Here is a 21983-nt window from a genome sequence, read left to right on the forward strand (position 1 = left end):
TTGAAACTGTAGGTGAAGATCCCCTATCACAAATCGCAGTAGAGACTGATGATCTGCATATATAGGCACGTGTAAAAATGCGTCTTGAATGTCCACCGACACTAGAAATTCTCCTGGTTCCAGGCTCAACAGTACCGACCTTAGAGATTACATCTTGAAATGATCCACCCATAAATGCAGATTTAAGGAGTTCAAGTTCAGAATTGGTCTGAACGTATTGTCTGGTTTGGGTACTAAGAACAGAATGGAGTAGAAATCCTTCTTTCTGTCCTCTCGCAGTACCGGGATCACCACGCCCTTTTGCAGGAGAGACTGCGCCGCCCCCAAAAGGGCTGTTCTGAGATGTACCTCCCTGGGCAATGGTGTACGCAGGAACCGCCTTGGAGGGAATCCCTTTAGGTTTATCGAAAACTTATTTTCAAAGAAGTTTCAAGCGCTGTGCAGAGAGACCAGACAGTGTTTCTCTGCACACAGGGAGCTGACAGGACGCGCTTCTGTCAGCCCCTACTGCGCTCTTAGGGCGGTATTCAATGAGCCAGAATCGACAAGTTTTATGGCGATTCTGTGTTTTTTTCATGTGTGCCGGCGATTTTATGAGCTGTATAAGCGAATCACCCTATTCAATGACCTATAATCGCCGTTGAGGACCGGTGAATGATGCACCAATCGCCAAATGTAATTCTCTAAAAATCGCCGTTTTTAGTCTATAGGATTTTGCATGGGGAATCGACGGTAGTCGAGGGGAATCGCCAAAAGTGTATTCAATGTGAAGTTGGCGATTCCTTTTTCTTGTTACATATCGCCGTTCCTCTCCGAGTGTCCCTCGTCATTTTTTTCTGGTGAACTTTGATAGGAACATGTCAAATAATTGGTTTTAAGTGTTCTATTTAACTGTGCAAGTGTAATGTATTATTATTTGCTGCCCTTGTGTGATGTCATGGTCGTAGAAGTGCTATACAAATATATATTTAATTTTTTGAGGTATTTTTTTTTCTCCCACAAAGCACTGTTCTTACCCATGGTGCACCTCACTTACCCATGATTCTCCTCCCCACCTCACTCCTTCGTTTGCCCTTTGTGCAGATTACCCCGATTTTGGCGTCTGCTGTATTGGAATGCGTTTATTCAGGGTAATTTGCATTTCTATTGCATTTCACTGCTTTTTTTTAAACACTGACGACATTACTGACGCTGCTTTGGGAAACGCAGGGTTGGCTGAGAATCGCCGTTAGGGCCGGCGATTCTCAGCCACGTTGAATAGGGTGACTCGGCGACTCCCCACGAATCCCCATGCATGGCGATTGACAGCAAAAAACCGGCGATTGGCAGGCGAATGAAAAAACAGAATCGCTGTGACAAACGATTCATCTCATTGAATACCGCCCTTAGTGTGCGGATTCATGTAGAATCCTCACACTGGGCCTTATTCTAATTCACTGACAAAATCCTTCTTAGATGGGAAAAACCATGTGCACTGCATGTGGGGCAGATGTTACTTGTGCAGAGAGAATTAGACTTGGGTGGGGTTTTACTTCAATGTGAGATCTATATTGCAGTGTAAAAATAAAGCAGCCAGTATTTACCCTGCACAGAAACAAAATAACTCCCCCAAATCTATTTCTCTCTGCACATTTTACGTCTGCCTCCCTACAGTGCACATGGTTTTGTCCATCTAAGGATTCTGTCAGAAAGAGTGAACTAGAATAAGGCCCACTGTGCCTACCTAAATGAAGTGTAAAATTAAGAAAACAAACAAACACCTAGCTACTCTAATAAAGGCCTGCAGCCGCCCTTTTCAGCATTGCACTCACTCCTGTGGGCACCTAAAACGAACTGCAGCATTGTGGGATTCCGATGGGAGGAGCCTACCTCTCTAAAAGCTTTAGGATAGGTGCCTGGCTCCGATGGACCCTCCTATATCCCAATGTGAGCTGTGTCACCAGGACAATTGAAGAGAAAGAAAGGACAGTGTGTATATATACTTGCTGGCTCGGCTTGTCCTCTGTCCTGTTCAGCCTCTTACCAGCGTGCAGCTCTGGCCTCCTGCAAGAGGTAGCAGGCAGGTCCTGGTGGTGCATGGCTCTGGTCTCCCATGGGGAGGTGGCAGGTGGGTCCCGGCGGTGCATGGCTCCGGTCTCCCTCAAGAGGTCGCAGATACGAACCCTAGCTTCATGGAAAAAGAGCGATTGAGGGAAAATAGAGGGAGAGAAGGGGAGAGAGGTGATTCATAGAGAGGGGTGACATGAGAGGGAGGAAGATGGTTAGCTTAGAGTGGACAGGCTAAGAGGGGGTGCAGTGACAGTGGGTAAGTTGATATGGTGAGATGGTAAGTTGACAAGTGGAGACCAGAGGGAAACGGGGAAAGGAAGAAAGCAAAAATAATAATAGGAAAGATGGGGTGGGTGGGTGAGATGACTGGGTGGAGCGACAGGGGGTGAGGTGACAAGAGAAAAGGGGTGGGAAGAGTGAAAAAGAGGAAATATATGGGACGGGAAGTGAAATGAGAGGGGGGAAGGTGACAAGGTGAGGTAACATGGCAAGAAGGCGTAAGGAGAGAGATGGTGGGCTAGTGGGTGTGAGGCGAGACAGGGTGAGCTTACGGGGGTGAGGCTGACAGGGCTAAAGGGGATGAGGCTGACATGGGGCTAAAGGGAGTGAGGCAAGAGAGAGGGGGGGTGGAGTGACGGGGAGCTGGCGGGGTGGAGGCAAGAGGGGGAGAGCTGGCAAGAGGGTGAGCTAGTGGGTGTGAGGTTTTTGGCTAGAAGGGATGAGGCGAGATAGGGTGAGGTGACGGGGCTAGAAGGGGTGAGGCGAGAGTGGGTGAGGTGACTGAGAGTTGATGGGGAGCAAGAAAGAGTGAGGTGTGGAGAGCAAAAAAGAGAAAAGAATTGTGGGGGGGGGGGGTGAGAGGGCGTGAGTTGAGGTGGTGGAGTGATAGGATTGGGTGACGGGGGCAGCCGCAGGTGAGAATTGGGGTGGGGGGTGCACAGTGCAGCCGTGGGTGAGAAGGGAGGGTGGGGGTGCAGCTGCCAGGTGGGTGAGAGAGAGGGGAAGGGGTGCAGCTGTGGGGGAGAACCGGAGACAGGAGGGTGCAGCTGTCGGGTGGGTGACGTGGAGTGTGTGTGTGGTGCGGGTAAGGGCACAGGGGGGTAAATGTGTACCTGCACACTGCCAGTAATCCCCGCGCTTGAAAACATCTCTAATCACATGGTGTGACATCTGAGGACAGCAAGTCACATGGGGAGGACGTCATCAAAGATCCTTTCCACGAAGGGAAGCTAGACGCTACCATGATGATATGGCAGCTTTGGTGTATTGTGCTCGGGCTGAGTGCTGAAGTGTTGGGGGGGGGGGGGGTGTCCGGGGCGCAATGCACGGGGGGAGGTCGGAGAGATGCTGGGAGAAATAGGGCACAGTGAGGGAGCACAGGGGAATAACACTGCAGGGGGGGGGCAGGTCAGAGAGACACTGGGGCAATAGGACACACTGAGGGAGCATGTGAAGAGTCAGGCTGCGCGGGGGCAGGTCAGGGAGATAAAGTGTACCTGCACAGCCAGTAATCCCCGCGCTTCTGCTGCTTGAAAACGTCTCTAGTCACATGGGTGTGACGTCATCTGAGGACAGTGGGTCACATGGGGAGGACGTCAAAGATTCTTTCCACGAAGGGAAACTAGCTGCTACCATTCCTGCTGGCACCAAACAAAAACTGAGGAGCTGAGCATGGAGGCAGGGTTATAGGGGAGAGGGACCAGGCATCCTGAGAAACTTTCAAAGCTTTGCTGATTGGTGCCACGGTCCTCTAGATCCACCTACAACCCCAAGGTCACCTGTGGGAACCATGGAACCCAAAAAAGAAAAAAAGAAAAGGAGAGAAAAGGGGAAGGAGCAGATGGAGTGAGGGGGTGAGATAAAGAGGGGGAGAGAGGAGAGTCAGAGAAAGGATTGAGATGAGAGGGAGGAAGGTGATGGCGAGCTTAGAGTGGATTAGGTGAGAGGGGACAGGCTAAGAGGGTCACGAGTTGAGGAGAGGGAAAAGGGGACAGGGAGAGAGTGAAAAAATAGGAAAGAAGAGGTGTGGTGAGATGAGAGGGGGTGAGCTGACGGGGGTGGAGAGACAGCAGGTAAATTGACAGAGGGTGGGCGACGGCATGAGCTGGTGGGGAGCAAGAGAGGGCAGAGCGCAAAAAAGAGTAAAGATATGGGGTGGGTGGAGAAGTGAAATGAGAGGGGGAAGGTGACCGGTCAAGAGGGGGATGAGGCAAGAGGGGGTGAGCTTACGGGCCTAGTGGGGTTGAGGAGACAGGGCTAGAGGGGGAGAGGGTGAGCTGACTATAGAAAAGGAGTGGGGAGAGTGAAAAAGAGGAAAGAGATGGGGTGGCTCTCTATTAAGAGTGGGCAATAGGGCACAGTGAGTAACAGAGAAGAAAGAGTGGGGGAGGTATGGGACAGTCAGAAGAAAGAGGTGACTATATATATATATATATATATATATATATATATATATATATATATATATATATATATGCTTGTCCTCCCCGTCCTCTATCCTGTTCAACCTCCCAGCTGCGTGCAGCTCCGAACTCCCATGGGATGTGGCAGGTGGGTCCAGGCGGTGCGTGGCACAAGCTCCCATGGGAGATGGCAGGTGGGCCCCAGCGGTCCGTGGCTCTGGTCTCCCGCAAGAGGTGGCAGGTGCGAACCCTGGAATCATAAAAAAGATGGAATGAGAGAAAAAAAGACAGCAGGGTAGAGATGAGGCGACAGAAAAAGATGGAATGAGAGAAAAAAAAAAAGGAGAAAAGGTGAAGGAGCATAAAAGAGGACAGATTGGGGGGGGGGGGGAGGCAAGTCAGAAAGTATTGAGATGAGAGCACGGGGTGAGCCGGCGGAAGGGGTGGACAGACACGGGGTGAGCCGGCGGAAGGGGTGGACAGACACGGGGTAAGCCGGCAGAAGGGGTGGACAGACACGGGGTGAGGAGGCGTGGCGGGAGCAGCCGCGGGTGGATGAGATGGAGAACTGAGCGCGGGGGGGGGGGGGGGGTATGCAGCCATTGGGCGGATGAGATGGAGAAGGGGGGCACGGGTGAGAACTGATGGGGGAGGCAGGGCCAATGGCGGGTGTTGTGCGCGGCCGTCGGGCGTGTGGTGGAGGTGCAGCCGTGAGTGTGAAATGCACCCCGTAAAATGTGTACCTGCAGTGCACAGCACACAGCAATCCCCGCGCTCCTGTCGCTTCAAAGCTTCTTAGTCACATGGGTGTGACGTCATCTGAGGGCAGCGGGTCACATTGCGGACGACGTCATCAAGGATCCTTTCCACGAAGGGAAATTAGCCGCTACCAGGGCAAGAGGAGAGAGAGGGTGGGCTAGTGGGTGTGAGGCGAGAGAGGGTGGGTGATGTGGTGAGTTGAACCAGGGGTGGGGGGTGCAGTTGACAGGTGGGCGAGATAGAGGAGAAGGAGGCTGGGGTGCACAGTGCAGCCGTGGGGGAGAATGGTGAAGTTTTCAGGTGGGTGAGAGGGAGAGGGGAAGGGGGGTGCACAGTGCAGCCATGGGTAAGAAGGGGTGGGTTGGGGTGCAGCCGTGGGGGAGAACTGAGGGGTGGGGTGCAGTTTCCAGGTGGGTGAGATGGAGAGGGGATGCTCAGTGCACCATGGGAGAGAAGGGGGGGTGCAGGCACCGATGAGAATCGGGAAGAAGGGGGGGTGCAGGCATCGGGTGGGTGACATGGAGCATGCGTGGTGCGCAGCCGTCCGGTGGATGAGATAACGGGGCAGGCCCTAATTTCCCAAAGGGATTCAAATTGAAAGAGAAAAAGATTTGTCACGATAGTGGTGCACCTTGAATTAATTAGGAGACTTTAAAACATGATTTTTATTAGATCAATTAAAAAAGAAAATAGGCTGCAAAATATGACAGACAACATGTAACATGTAACATAGACGGTGCAAATGTGAGTTTAAAACTTGGGCTCATGCGGCGTCCCTTAGTTACTTAGAAACGATAAAGTGTATATTGGTGAGTCTCACTCTAGGTGCTGGCTGGGCTGCCTATTACGCACTCAGGGGGATTCAATATTGCTTTATTTAAATAAACAATTGATCATCTGCCTGTGTCTTTATTCATATGTACATCACTTTTCGAAGGAAGAGAATTTCCTTTCTCTACGAAATAAGGTGCTGACAGCTGGACAGTCTCTGTTACTTTAGCTGATTGCACTACTGTGTGTTCAGAGAGTGATGGTTACCTCGATATGAGTCAACACTGTGCAACGTTAAGACCCTAAGGATGGGTCAACACAGTGTCGAGGTGGGGTTGTGGGCAGTTTGGCGCAGTCGCCTGGTGTGTACTGCTCAGGTCACCCTCTAAGTCACCTCTCATACAGGTGCATACAGATAACAAGAATTATTTACCAAAATAACAATTTTGGATAGATTTCCCAGCAGACAGCAGGTATCTGTGATATCGTGGATAGTATCACTTATGGTCTAGCTGCTTTGTCCCGTCTCTGTCAGGTCGTGGGGTCACAGGTAAGTATCCCCCAGGACCGGCAGGCGTGATTGACTGATAGCTAGCTTAGTGGAAGAAAATTTCATTTACATGCGTGTTTTTATGGGGTGCTGACAGCTGGACAATCTCCGTTAGGTAAACTGGAATGCACTACTATATATTCACAAGTAGGGATTACCTCAGATGCCTAGGATAGACACTGTGCAGCGTATGATCCTATAAATAGATCAGCGCAGTGTCGAAGTGGGTATTATGAGCAGTTGGCGCAATCGCCTAGTGTGTATCGCTCTAATTACCCTCTAGGTCAAATGTCCTACAGGTGCATACAAATAACCAGTATAACATAAATTATGTATAGATAGAGTTTCCAGCATGTAGCACGAATCTATATATCACAGGCAGTGTCACATAGGGTCTGGCTGTTAAGCTCCGTCCCTATCAGGTTGTGGGGCTACAGGTAAGTGCACCCCAGGGCTGGCGGGCGGAAATGCTTATCAGCTAGCTCACGATCTCCTAGTTCTGCTAAAGGAGGTAATGTACATAAGTTCAAAGACAATTTCTTAACTAAACATTAGAGTCCTTAAAAGGACTGGAAATAATAACAATCAGGCAGGAAAGTAACAAAGCTGAGGGAGCGACCGCACGGCTTGTGGAGGCCTCCACAAGCCGTGCGGTCGCCGCTCCCTCAGCTTTGTTACTTTCCTGCCTGATTGTTATTATTTCCAGTCCTTTTAAGGACTCTAATGTTTAGTTAAGAAATTGTCTTTGAACTTATGTACATTACCTCCTTTAGCAGAACTAGGAGATCGTGAGCTAGCTGATAAGCATTTCCGCCCGCCAGCCCTGGGGTGCACTTACCTGTAGCCCCACGACCTGATAGGGACGGAGCTTAACAGCCAGACCCTATGTGACACTGCCTGTGATATATAGATTCGTGCTACATGCTGGAAACTCTATCTATACATAATTTATGTTATACTGGTTATTTGTATGCACCTGTAGGACATTTGACCTAGAGGGTAATTAGAGCGATACACACTAGGCGATTGCGCCAACTGCTCATAATACCCACTTCGACACTGCGCTGATCTATTTATAGGATCATACGCTGCACAGTGTCTATCCTAGGCATCTGAGGTAATCCCTACTTGTGAATATATAGTAGTGCATTCCAGTTTACCTAACGGAGATTGTCCAGCTGTCAGCACCCCATAAAAACACGCATGTAAAGGAAATTTTCTTCCACTAAGCTAGCTATCAGTCAATCACGCCTGCCGGTCCTGGGGGATACTTACCTGTGACCCCACGACCTGACAGAGACGGGACAAAGCAGCTAGACCATAAGTGATACTATCCACGATATCACAGATACCTGCTGTCTGCTGGGAAATCTATCCAAAATTGTTATTTTGGTAAATAATTCTTGTTATCTGTATGCACCTGTATGAGAGGTGACTTAAAGGGTGACCTGAGCAGTACACACCAGGCGACTGCGCCAAACTGCCCATAACCCCACCTTGACACTGTGTTGACCCATCCTTAGGGTCTTAACGTTGCACAGTGTTGACTCATATCGAGGTAACCATCACTCTCTGAACACACAGTAGTGCAATCAGCTAAAGTAACAGAGACTGTCCAGCTGTCAGCACCTTATTTCGTAGAGAAAGGAAATTCTCTTCCTTCGAAAAGTGATGTACATATGAATAAAGACACAGGCAGATGATCAATTGTTTATTTAAATAAAGCAATATTGAATCCCCCTGAGTGCGTAATAGGCAGCCCAGCCAGCACCTAGAGTGAGACTCACCAATATACACTTTATCGTTTCTAAGTAACTAAGGGACGCCGCATGAGCCCAAGTTTTAAACTCACATTTGCACCGTCTATGTTACATGTTACATGTTGTCTGTCATATTTCGCAGCCTATTTTCTTTTTTAATTGATCTAATAAAAATCATGTTTTAAAGTCTCCTAATTAATTCAAGGTGCACCACTATCGTGACATATCTTTTTCTCTTTCAATTTGAATCCCTATACAATTTTTGTCCTGTGGTAGCACACCCCCTGGCAATCCACAAACAATTGTTTACGAGATACCCGGATGGGGGGCCACCAGCCTATACAATTACAAACGTGTGTCCTGTGCGTATGACCACCCCCAACCATACCTAATTTCCCAAAGCCAGCGGCAAGGCACCCCTCCCCCATACCCAGCGCCGGCAGGACACCCCCCCCCATTCCCCAGTGGCGGCAGGACATCCCCCCCCCCCCCCCATCCCCAGTGGCGGCAGGACATCCCCCCCCATCCCCAGTGGCGGCAGGACATCCCCCCCCCCATCCCCAGTGGCGGCAGGACATCCCCCCCCCCATCCCCAGTGGCGGCAGGACACCCCCCCCCCCCATCCCCAATGGCGGCAGGACCACCCCCCCCTCCCATCCCCATGGCGGCAGGACATCCCCCCCCCATCCCCAGTGGCGGCAGGACACCCCCCCCCCATACCCAGCAGCGGCCAGGACAACCCCCACCCCATACCCAGCAGGACACCCCCCCCATACCCAGCGGTGGCAAGACACCATCCCCCCCCCATACCCAGCGGCAGCAGGACACCCCTCATAACCGGCAGCGGCAGGACACCCCCCACCATACCCAGAGGCGGCAGGACACCACCACCACCCCCCCGTAACCCAGCGGCGGCAGGACACCCCCTACCCCATACCCAGCGGCGGCAGGACACCCCCCACCCCATACCCAGCGGCAGCAGGACACACCCCCACCCCATACCCGGCAGGACACCCCCCACCCCCATACCGGCGGCGGCAGGACACCCCCCCACCCCCATACCCGACAGGCCACCCCCCCACCCGGCGGCAGGACACCCCCCACCCCCATACCCGGCGGCGGCAGGACACCCCCCACCCCCATACCCGGCGGCGGCAGGACACCCCCCACCCCCATACCCGGCGGCGGCAGGACACCCCCCACCCCCATACCCGGCGGCGGCAGGACACCCCCCACCCCCATACCCGGCTGCGGCAGGACACCCCCCCCATACCCGGCGGCAGGACACCCACCCCATGGCAGCGGCAGGACCCCCCCCCATACCCAGAGGCGGCAGGACACCCCCCACCCCCATACCCAGAAGGACACCCCATACCCAGAGGTGGCAGGACACCCCCCCCCATACCCGCCGGCAGGACACCAACCCCATGGCAGCGGCAGGAGCCCCCCCCCCATACCCAGAGGCGGCAGGACACCCCCCACCCCCATACCCAGCAGACACCCCATACCCGGCAGCGGCAGGACACCCCCCCATACCCGGGACAGGACACTCACACCCCATACCCGGCGGTGGCAGGACACCCCCCACCCCCCATACCCGCCGCAGGATACCAACCCCATGGCAGCGGCAGGAGCCCCCCCCCCATACCCAGAGGCGGCAGGACACCCCCCACCCCCATACCCAGCAGGACACCCCATACCCGGCAGCGGCAGGACACCCCCCCCATACCCGTGGCAGGACACCCCCCATACCCGGCGGTGGCAGGACACCCCCCCACCCCCATACCTGGCGGCGGCAGGACACCCCCCAACCCGGCAGGACACCCCCATACCCGGCTGCGGCAGGACACCCCCCACCCCCAGCAGGACACTCCCCCCATACCCAGCAGGACACCCCCACCCCATACCCAGCAGGACCCCCCACCCCCAGCAGGACACCCCCCACACCCAGCAGGACACCCCCCCATACCAAGCAGGACCCCCCCCCCCATACCAAGCAGGACACCCCCCCCCCATACCAAGCAGGACAACCCCCCCCATACCAAGCAGGACACCCCCCCCCATACCAAGAAGGACACACCCCCCCATACCAAGCAGGACACCCCCCCCCCATACCAAGCAGGACACCCCCCCCCATACCAAGCAGGAAACCCCCCCCCATACCAAGCAGGACACCCCCCCCCATACCCAGCAGGACACCCCATACCCATCGGCGGCAGGACACCCCCCACCCCCTCCCATACCAAGCAGGACACCCCCCCCATACCAAGCAGGACACCCCCCCCCCCCATACCCAGCAGGACACCCCATACCCAGCAGGACACCCCATACCCATCGGCGGCAGGACACCCCCCACCCCCTCCCATACCCAGCAGGACACTCCCCCCCATACCCAGCAGGACACCCCCACCCCATACCCAGCAGGACACCCCCACCCCCAGCAGGGGACCCCCCACACCCAGCAGGACACCCCCCCCATACCAAGCAGGACACCCCCCCTCCCATACCAAGCAGGACACCCCCCCCCCCCATACCAAGCAGGACACCCCCCCCCCATACCAAGCAGGACAACCCCCCCCCCATACCAAGCAGGACACACACACCCCCATACAAGCAGACACACACACCCCCATACCAAGCAGGACACACACACCCCATACCAAGCAGGACACCCCCCCCCCCATACCAAGGCAGGACACCCCCCCCCCCCCATACCAAGCAGGACACCCCCCCCCCCATACCCAGCAGGACACCCCATACCCCAGCAGGACACCCCATACCCATCGGCGGCAGGACACCCCCCCACCCCCTCCCATACCCAGCAGGACCCCCCCCCCCCCCCATACCCAGCGGCGGCAGGACACCCTCCACCCCCCATACCCGGCGGCAGTACACCCACTCCATACCCGGCTGCGGCAGGACACCCCCCCCCCATACCCGGTGGCGGCAGGACACCCCCCCATACCCAGCAGGACACCCCCCCCCATACCGAGCAGGACACCCCATACCCAGAGGTGGCAGGACACCCCCCACCCCCCCCCCCCCATACCCAGCGGCGACAGGACACCCCCCCACCCCCATACCCGGCGGCAGTACACCCACCCCATACCCGGTGGCGGCAGGACACCCCCCCCATACCCAGCGGCACCAGTATACCCCTACCCTAGCGGCGGCAGGAAAGCCGGGGCTATGCACTCTCTCCCCCTCCACCCATGTAACACACCAGGGACATAGACGGGGGGAGGGTGTAAACGTGGGGTGCCCCAACTGTGATAAATACACTCCCAGTGTACCTGATGCCGCCGTGCTCTTTTCCTGCAGTGCACGACGTACTCAGAGTCCTGATACGCCGGGAAAACTGGGCTGCGTGCTGACTCCTCCCCCTGATGACGACAGCAGTCACATGGAAGTGACGTCTTCAACCTCCTTTCCACGAAGGGAATCTAGCCGCTACCATGTTTGTACACCCAGTGAAGCCTCTCTGTTTACTCCCCTGCTGGGCTGGCGGCTATTTACTGCGCATGCGCAACAAGTTGGAGCTCCTATCTCTATAATGGGGCATGTTTCACTAAATTATAAAAAAAACTGTACCTATCTGAAAATCCTCAACACCAAAAGGCACTCCACTGGGACAATATCTACCTAATAAAACAAACCCCAAGTCTCAATTGTTCCTCTACCCCGAGTTATGCCTTCCCAAAAAAACCCTCATAGACTAACATGGGTGACAAAGTGTCATTTCGCGAGTGTCAGAAAAAAACTGGCAGTTGGAAGTTTAGATCGCTCCCAATGGTCATTTTTAATATTTCGCCCTGAAATTTGGCACGCAGCACCGGTTGACGATTCTACGCGTACATGCCAAATTTCAGCTCAGTACGCCCAGTCACTTTTGAGGTGCAGTCCCTCAAACACCATGCCCCCATCCGAAAAGTTCCCTATGGGAAAAATCCGTTCGTTGGATTCAGCCTTAATATAAGGGCACTACCGTGCCCTTATAATATATATATATATATATATAGTCTCCCGGAGGCGGCACTCGCTAGGAATAATACACACCAGACTGTGGGTTTCTTTAGACCGACGTTTCAAGGCCGTCTGGCCTTTTTATCAAGGTGCACCTTGATAAAAAGGCCAGACGGCCTTGAAACGTCGGTCTAAAGAAACCCACAGTCTGGTGTGTATTATTCCTAGCGAGTGCCGCCTCTGGGAGACTAGACACAGCAGAGTCACATCTGCTTAAGGAAGGCACCCCAGTCCTCTGACCATCATCAACATTTGTACCTTCTTTAAGCCTTTAGGAGTGCCTCCTCAAGGTATACTGTATATATATATATATATATATATATATATATATATATATACATACATACAGGGGCATCAACAGCAGTGTAGACCCCTGGGCATAACAATGTATTGGGGCCCCTACCGATCCTCCAGCAGTAGAGGTGGGGGGTGCTATGAGCGGAAGCTTTGATGTCCCGCGGGTGTAGGGGTATTATATCAACCGCTCAGCATGTAGGGCCTGGATCAGTAATTTCCACTAATTACCCCTTTACTGCACATATGGTGGGAGATAGAGTGGGAGAAGGGGGCATTGGGCTGAATGAAGGGGCCCTGATACATAACTTCCAGGGTGGTAGAGGATGGTTAATAGGCAGAGGAGGGGTGTATAGTGCAGTGGGCTTATTATTCATAATTTCTGGTGGGAGGACAGCTGCTTGACTGCAGATCTCTTCAGTTCCCGGCAATAGATTTCTTAGATTCAATGGGATTAAAAACTAGAGAATCCCACCTACCAAATGGTACTAGGGACCTTGTGTCCATCAAAGGGGGACAGTCCCAGCTTTTGGAATATACCCTCAGAAAAACTTTAAGTCAGACAGAACCTGAAATATCTGACTGGGAAGAGCAATTAACAGGCTTGGATGGGACCACTGCTTTGAAGTATTATATCTCCGGTTCCCAAGAGCCGATTTTCAAAATTCTTATACCCATGGAAAGAGGGGACCCTCAGCTTTCAGGCTAGGGTCCTTAGACTCCTGGGGGGCTTTCTGGGTGTTCAGAAACCCCCCTGCTTGCGCTACTGTCAATAGTGTCTGAATATCAGATTGATTAATATTAACTTGTGTTTGTTGGTGACACTGTAAAATGTCACTCACATTAGTCACTCACATGGATGGATATGTCATCGTATCTCAGCACCGGCTGGATGGAATGAACACATCAGCCCTCCCTCAAAGGTGCACTACCACTATCTACCCATGCACACTAGAGAAACAACATACAGGCCCTAAAACTTACCCCTAATTTGTAACAAAACTACATGCTATGTGTTTGTATCATTAAGTAAGCAACCTACAGTAACAATGCAAAAGACAACTCAGCTTAAAATCTGTAAGTGTAAGAATAAAGCAGTCAGTATTTTCCTGCACAGAAACAAAATAACTCACACAAATCTAACTCTCTCTGCACATGTAACATCAGCCCCACCTGCAGTGCACACGGCTTGTCCATTAAAGAATGAGTTTGCTTTTGCAAACCAACCAGAATCACCCACTATGTTCATATCGGGGAGGGGTGCAGCAGAACTCACAATCCAGAATTCTCAAATAGGTGGTTCTTAGCCCATGATAGAATCATGTAAAGCAGATTTGCCAACCCTCCCGGAATGGCCAGGAGGATCCCGAAAATCGGGTCCCCCTCCCGGTCCCCCGGAAAGGGGGCAACCCTCCCGGATTCCGGCTATCCCCTTGCCACCGCATTTCGTCGGAAGGAGGTGGGGCTAAATATGCAAATTGCGTCTATTTAGCTCCGCCCCCTCATCGGAGACCCACGTATTGCGGTATTTGCATTACTGGGGCAGGGACAGATGATGTCTCCATCAGGCCCCGCCCCCAGAAGTGATGTTGACAGTCTCCTCTCCAGGGTTCTTCCGGAGAGGAGATTGTAAAAGTCAGCAACCCTGAAAGGGTCAAAACAACAAGTAGTTGGACCATGACATGTTGTGTCCCAACAAACTCCATGGGTTAGGGATCTAGCATCCAATATGATTGTGCCTATGGCTGACTTGACCCCTTAATCTACCTTCAGTGTCTCCATGTGTTTGAATTAAGCAATTTTCTGTAGACATAAGCATCACTTTGTGGATGTTTTGACTATAATTTGCTAAGTTACGTTTGTAGTGTTTGAGATTTAATTTACTTCCTTTAATGTTTAACTTTAAGCCAATGCATATGTTTTGTACTTTTGGACTTGGGTACTGCATTCACAGAAATCACGGTTTCTCTTTGCTTTTAGTGATTATAAGTTTACACACTATAAAAATATACTATTTAAGGGCCTAGTCATTACTGAATGAATGTTTGCCTTGTTAATTAACATCTTTAATAAGGATGCAGCTGTCGGCACAACTCATTCGGTCTACATCGGAAGGTCGACAGGGTCCTTAGGTCGACCGGTGGAAGGTTTACAATGCAGAAGGTCGACCCCCCCCCACTGTGGTTTCAGAACAGGCGGTAGTTCAGGCCCTACCATCCAGTAGGGCAGGGGTCCTTAAACTATTTTGCTCTGAAACTCCATCAGACAATATAAATAATGACAGGACCCCAGCAAGTTACTGCAGAAGGTCATCACATCACATGTGTAGTCAGCAGACAGCACATACATGGCAGCAATGTGAAGGCACAAAATGATGAGGTGAGTTTAAAATAACAGCAATTCCTCAAATCACTGACTGAGATTAGAAAAGTCATCAGCGACTCCATGCTGAGAAGGTTGGGACCCACTTTGGGGTCAGGACCCACAGTTTGAGAACCGCTGCACTAGGGCATGGAGAGAGAATAGAATAATGTGCCGAGTGCAGTGAGGCATCGTGCCCGAACCATTGCAAGCGTAGCAAGAGATGCGAGGGGCTGCCGTACACTTAGACAGTGTTCACAACTAGAAGGCTAGCCGGTCGACCTAAGGACCCTGTTGACCTTCAGTCCCTGTTGACCTTCCGGTGTCGACCTAAGGAGTGTCGACCTTTCTTGGGTCGATCGAATGGGCAGATATATTAAGCCTGGCAAAGAGATAAACTGGAGATAAAGTGTAAGGAGATAACGCACTAGCCAATCAGTTGTGTTTGAAATATGACAGTTGGGAGTTGGTAAGTACATAATTGCCTGCATTTGAAAAACATTTTCAGGGAGATTTTAGCTAGTAGTAGAATGTACCGCAGTGCTGAGAGGGTGTGACATACTCCACCCAAAAGGGTTTGTCTAATGCCACCTATGGGTGTACCTATAGGGGGGTGTCCTACAGTGACTGGTGAAAATCTGTAACACTCTAGGCCTGATTTCAGAGGTTGATGGTGTTTTAGCTCCTGGTGCTGGGATTCCTACTTTTTTGTGCCACTACATGCTGAAAACCCACCCAGAGGTTCTAGGCAGTGCACCAGGAGTGCCCCATAGCGTCCACCTTTGGCAGGTGCAGTGTCTCAGTGGGAACATGCGGTTAGGGGAGGGAAAATATGGGTTTAATACCACCAGGAGAGAGGAGGGGAAGAGTGAGACAGGGCTGGGGAGAGAACAAGACAGATGATGGGGAGAGAGAGACAGAGGAGGGTGAGACAGTGACAGAGGAGGGGAGAGACAGGAGAGGGAGAAGAGACAGAGAGTGGGGTGAGAGGAGGGTGGGGGGGGGGATGGGGAAAGAGAGGAAGGGGAGAGAGAGAGGAAGTCAGAGAAAGAGAGAGGAAGATGGAGGGGGAGATAGAGGAGGGAGAGGGGACATGCAGATGCCACTTTCCTCGCTCCACTGCTTAGCCCACTACTGCTTCCATGGGCATGAAGCACAATAGTTATGCCACTGCTGCCAGCTCCCTCAGACAATCAAAAATTAAGAATCAACAACTGAATACAAAAATGCACAGAAAAAATAAACAGACTAAAAGCATTTAGTATCACTGGTTTGGTTAATAACCAACTTATATTATGTTTCACTGAAGTAGCTTGCTGTTAGTATATTAAGCACAAAGTTGATTTAGCAGTGTGTCCTTATTCGACTTGGTTAATATTTATAAGGCAGTCCTGTGACATCCTGCAGGCATTCATTGTTGTTAGTACTTATTAGGCATATCAAGTTTGTTAGTGGTGGAAATTGGTATCAAAACCTGTGTGTAGGAAGTTCAGTTTTTGGGCAAAACGTAATAGGGTGTGAGAATCAGGAAGGGAGAGATTTTGGGAGAGTTTTACCATTTTTAAAAGCAGAAATCATTTACACAAAAAAAAAAAACCTGTTAATTTTGTCATGTAAATGATTGCCGCTTTAAAAAAAAAGGAAATCTCTCCTAAAATCTCTCAATTTCTGAATCTCACACCCTATTACATTGGGCCCTTAGTCTGGCCAGACAGTAATTCAATGACCTTACAGATTCTCATGGCCCCCATTGGGACATCACTAGCATTTTATTGAGTTTCAAAGCTACTTCGAGAATTCAATTCATAAGCTTTCAAAAGATGAATGTCCTTGTGAACAAGGGATTTTATTTGCAGGGCCCTTTGGCCCACATGTTTTATCTTCTAAGAGCTTTAGTTGGCTTTTAAAAGGGTTTCAACGTCATATTGCACTACAGGTGTTTCTTTTGGGATCAATCATCAACAAGCCAGTGTTATATCCTACAATAAGGATTTAGCTCTGGTGCTGGTTGTATGACACAATCATGTGTACTGCAGGTGTGACAGATGTAATGTGCAGATAGAGTTACATCTGGGTGGGGTTTGTACTTCAAACTGATATCTATATTGCAGTGTAAAAATAAAGCAGCCAGTATTTACTCTGCACAGAAACAACATAACACCCAAATCTAACTCTCTCTGCACATGTTACATTTGCCCCCCGCATCCCAGTGCACATGGTTTTGTTTATTAGAGAGAGAACCAGAATGGGTGCTGGAGGACTCACCGGCAGTCAGGATTCCGACAGTCATTACCCCGACATCGGAATGCTGACTGGTAAAAGCCTGACACACAGGCAGAAGCTGTTCTCCCCTTGTGGGGGTCCACGACCCCCACAGAGGGAGAATAAAATAGGTGGCGATCGTAGCGAGCCACTGTGCCCGCAGCGCGGTGACCATAGCGAGCCACTGTGCCTGCAGCGCGGCGAGAGCAGTGAGCCTTCAAAGGGCTTCGTTGCGCTCCCCCCACTGTCTGACTCCCGCAGTCGGGATTCCAACATCAGGCTAATGACTGTTGGAATCCCGACTGTCGGGAGGTTATATCCCACCCAACCAGAATCAGGCCCTCTGTCAGCTCTGTACCAGACAAGGAAACCTGTCAGGATTCCAGTCTGATTATTGATGTCCTGGACCTAGGAGTAATTAAACTCATTGGGGGAAATTTACTAACAGCTGAATGGTTACGACTAGGCATATTTATAGCCCATTGTAGCTGTTACTGCCTGTAAATTCATATTTACAAGGGCAGTATACAGCCATTCATATTCTATTGACAGGTGTATTCATATTCTTAATGAGGAATATACTCCCCAATAGTATGCTTCAGGGGAGAAGTTCAGAATGGAAACATTACATTCTGCACTTCTGCCAGCTTGTCCTGGGTAACCCCATAGTGGGGCAGATGTATTAAGCCTTAACAAGGATTACACCTTTGGATTAGAATCTCCCCAAGTCTAAAAATAACGAGGTGACAATTCTAGAAGTGTCTTATGGTGGGTACACAGATTTTTCTGTCTTATATGTCTGGTGGTAACAAAAACCTGGTAATGTATGAGAGCATGTGAAAATCAACCATTTGCTCTCAAATGCTCGAAAACAGACCCTGGCTGTTCCTACCAGACAGAATGGCCAGATACATCCTTTAGGTGTGTACCCAGCTTTACAGCAGATACAGTAAGCATTGTTTTCATGATTCCCATGATGTTCTATACGGGATGCGGTCACTTGGTCTACAGCATGATGGTCGACAGTTATTAGGTCGACACCATTAGGTCGACATGGGAAAAGGTCGACATGGGTCTAAGTCCACATGGGTCTAGGGCAGTGGTTCCCAAACTGTGTGCCGTGGCTCCCAGGGGTGCCTCAGGACATTTGCAAGGGTGCCCCAGGTTGGTGGTCCAGGACCAATTCAAATTTTTTTATGGTTAATTGTTTATGGGCAAAACCAGTGCTAGTGACTGCAAATCATACAATGTGTACAAACAGAAGCAACTCCTGCCCTTTACCACGTAACTGACCATAAGGATCACATAGAAACCCAATCTACTTAATGTTATATTTATTCTGCTTTTTTTTCTTTGGCCTAGGGGTGCCATGAAAAAATTCTGATACTCTAGGGGTGCCGTGATTAAAAAAGATTGGGAACCCCTGGTCTAGGGTGACATGGGAAAGGTCGACATGGTTCTAGGTCGAAAGGTCATTAGTTTGACAGGTCGTTAGTTCGACAGGTCATTAGTTTGACAGTGTCTAGGTCGACAGTCAAAAGGTCGACATGGGGTTTTCACTGTTTTTTTCAGCCGACATGTGCGGACAGGAGGTATTTCATGCCCTACCATCCACTAGGGCGTGGTGGGAGAATAACATAGTGTGCCGAGCGATGTGAGGGGATACAGTGCACTTTAAACTGTGTCCATGTTGACTGTGTTGACATTCAGGTCAAAAAACTGTGAAAAACCCCATGTCGACCTTTTGACTGTCGACCTAGACATTGTCGAACTAATGACCTTTCGACCTATAACCATGTCAACCTTTTCCCATGTCGACCTAGACCCATGTTGACCTAATGGTGTCGACCTAATTATTGTCGACCATCATGCTGTAGACCAAATGATCCCAACCCTTCTATACAGTATGTGCTCTAAAATATAATAATTTACATCTCTTCTAGGTCTCCCTAAGGCAGCGGTTATAACTCAAGGACGTCTCTTGATAAGCTCCTCGATAAGTACTCTATCCGGAGTTACGTGCAAGGATGTACTGTACATACCACTGCCTCTGTACCACAGCGCTGGTCTTATGATTGGGGTTCGTGGATGCATTCAGCAAGGTACATTACCTAACTTTAAATATTTTTGTGTTTCCTATAGTACATACTCACAAACAACATTGCTCAATTACCCAGTAATCCTGAGTTATTAATGCATGTTCCTGGATACCTGGTAGCATGTATAGTTTACTATTCAAGTCTAACTCTTCTACAATTCGTCAAAAATGTTGATAATGTACATTTGGCCCTTATCAAAGGAGAAAATAGGGAGAAAAGTAAGTTGATAGCCTTGGGTTTTCTAAAAGCACGCTGCCAGAGAAAAACTGTTGGCCTGGGGGGGGGTCAATATGATTTCCCGACATTAAAAATACCAATGGTCAAAATACAGAAAAGCATACAGTCAAAACACCGACATGTTCAAAATGCCGACATTTATTATGTCAACTTTTTGTGTATCTATGTCAACATGGGAACAGTACCGTTTCAGTACCACCTCCCCATTATTATCAGCTTAAATTAGAATATGGCTGCGCTCGTCATGCTTCAGGCACGGTACTTTGTGAGCTTGCCATGCCTCAGGTATGGTGCCTAACTGAGCACGGCATACTATTATAATTAACTCTACGGGTGACATTCTATGCTATGCGCTAAATGCGCATGTTTTATTTGCGCACCACATCGCCGCAAATCGCCTATTTTAAAATCGCATTTTTCAGCCTAAATGTGCATATTTAATGTGATGCGCATTGGAGGCTGAAAAGTGCGAATAGGGGCGATTTGCAGCGAAGTGGTGCGCTGTTTTTAGTCCTGAAAATGTGCGATTTTCATGTCTGAAAATCGCACATTTGCAGGACAGCGCAAGGTTGTAAAAAAAAGAACCGAGCGCGGGGTCCCCCGCCCGAGTCTAACCAGCCCCGGGCTCACTGAGCCGGTGCTGGTGACATAAAATCAGGGTCCCCGACAAATAGGGGTCCCCTTGATTTTATGAAACCAGCACCGGGCTCAAGGTCCGGCGCTGGTTCCCAAAATACGGGGGACAAAGTGACTAGGGGTCCCCCGTATTTTAAGAACCAGCACCGGACACAACCAGCCAGCAGGGTAATGCCACAGCCGGGGGGAGACTTTTTATACAAGTCCCCCCCGGCCAAAGCATTAACTCCCTGGCTGGTCAGCATGGGCAGGGGTCCTAGGAAGTGGGGACCCCCCCAATGAAGGGGTCCCCCCCCCTCCAGGACTTACCAGCCCATGCTGATAGTCCGGGGCTGTCCTCCATGCCCCTGGGCTGTGGGCATGGAGCTGATGATTTGTGTAAAAAAAAGAATGAAAACTATTGTTTTACACTGGCGAACTATGAGTCCCAGCAAGCCTACCCCGCATGCTGGGACTTGGGGAACCACAAGTCCCAGCATGCGGGGCATTAAAGGGCCCGCTGGCACTTGTAGTTCTGCAGTGTAAAAAATAGTGCACAAAATCACACTGACACCCTGTAAAATAAAACTTTAATACACACAAAACACACACACACTGATACTTACCTACCTTGAGCCCGTAGGTCGGTCCCTGGATCCTGGGTCCGTCCTCCGGGGCTCCAGGGCAGAAGAGTCCGGTTCTGGGGCCTTGGTCCTGGTTCCGGGGCTGGTCCTGGGGTTCCGGGGCTCCTGGCGTGAAGAATCCGGGGTCCGGGATCCGTGGTAGTCCAGGGACCGACCTACGGGCTCAAGGTAGGTAAGTATCAGTGTGTGTGTGTTTTGTGTGTATTAAAGTTTTATTTTACAGGGTGTCAGTGTGATTTTGTGCACTATTTTTTACACTGCAGAACTACAAGTGCCAGCGGGCCCTTTAATGCCCCGCATGCTGGGACTCGTGGTTCCCCAAGTCCCAGCATGCGGGGTAGGCTTGCTGGGACTCATAGTTCGCCAGTGTAAAACAATAGTTTTCATTCTTTTTTTTACACAAATCATCAGCTCCATGCCCACAGCCCAGGGGCATGGAGGACAGCCCCGGACTATCAGCATGGGCTGGTAAGTCCTGGAGGGGGGGGACCCCTTCATTGGGGGGGTCCCCACTTCCCCAGGACCCCTGCCCATGCTGACCAGCCAGGGGGGTTAATGCTTTGGCCGCGGGAGCTTATATAATAAGTTTCCCCCGGCTGTGGCATTACCCTGCTGGCTGGTTGTGTCCGGTGCTGGTTGTTAAAATACGGGGGACCCCTAGTCACTTTGTCCCCCGTATTTTGGGAACCAGCGCCGGACCTTGAGCCCGGTGCTGGTTTCATAAAATCAAGGGGACCCCTATTTGTCGGGGACCCTGATTTTATGTCACCAGCACCGGCTCAGTGAGCCCGGGGCTGGTTAGACTCGGGCGGGGGACCCCGCGCTCGTTTTTTTTTGTATTTAACCATTTCTTTTATTTTTTACAGCAGAACCCTGCACGGAACATTGCGATCTGTGCAGGGTTCTGGCTAATTCGCCTAACAGACCCAGGTCTGAAATTAGTGCGATAATTAGTCACTTAAAAAATGCGATGTGCAAATGCGCATTGCATTAAATAAGCGACTTGTATACTTTTCTGTGCGAAAACATCTGGATGCGATAAAAATGCGAATTAATCTCGCATTTTTATTCACCAGACCTTAACGCACATAATATGCGATTTCAGCCCCTGTGCGCATCCCATTAAATAAACGATTTCATGGGAAAATGCGATATCG

The 21983-nt window shown here is 50.8% G+C and overlaps 1 protein-coding gene and 1 long non-coding RNA gene across 2 annotated transcripts in view; one reads left to right on the forward strand and one right to left on the reverse strand.

Moving 5' to 3' along the window:
* LOC146074964 (long-chain fatty acid transport protein 2-like) overlaps positions 1-21983 on the forward strand; it is a 125179-nt gene that overhangs the window by 62793 nt on the left and 40403 nt on the right. The window contains exon 3 of the mRNA XM_083183723.1: positions 19175-19333. Coding sequence (XP_083039849.1) covers positions 19175-19333 — 159 coding nt within the window. The remainder of the gene's footprint in view (positions 1-19174; positions 19334-21983) is intronic.
* On the reverse strand, positions 4516-11653 carry LOC146074965 (uncharacterized). Its single transcript, XR_014473482.1, has 3 exons — positions 11585-11653; positions 5195-5337; positions 4516-4701 (listed from the first exon to the last, which is right to left on the reverse strand). It is a non-coding gene; the product is annotated as an uncharacterized LOC146074965 (long non-coding RNA).

Source organism: Crinia signifera, chromosome 4 (assembly GCF_055691185.1).
Source record: "Crinia signifera chromosome 4, ASM5569118v1, whole genome shotgun sequence".
Lineage (NCBI taxonomy): Eukaryota > Metazoa > Chordata > Amphibia > Anura > Myobatrachidae > Crinia > Crinia signifera.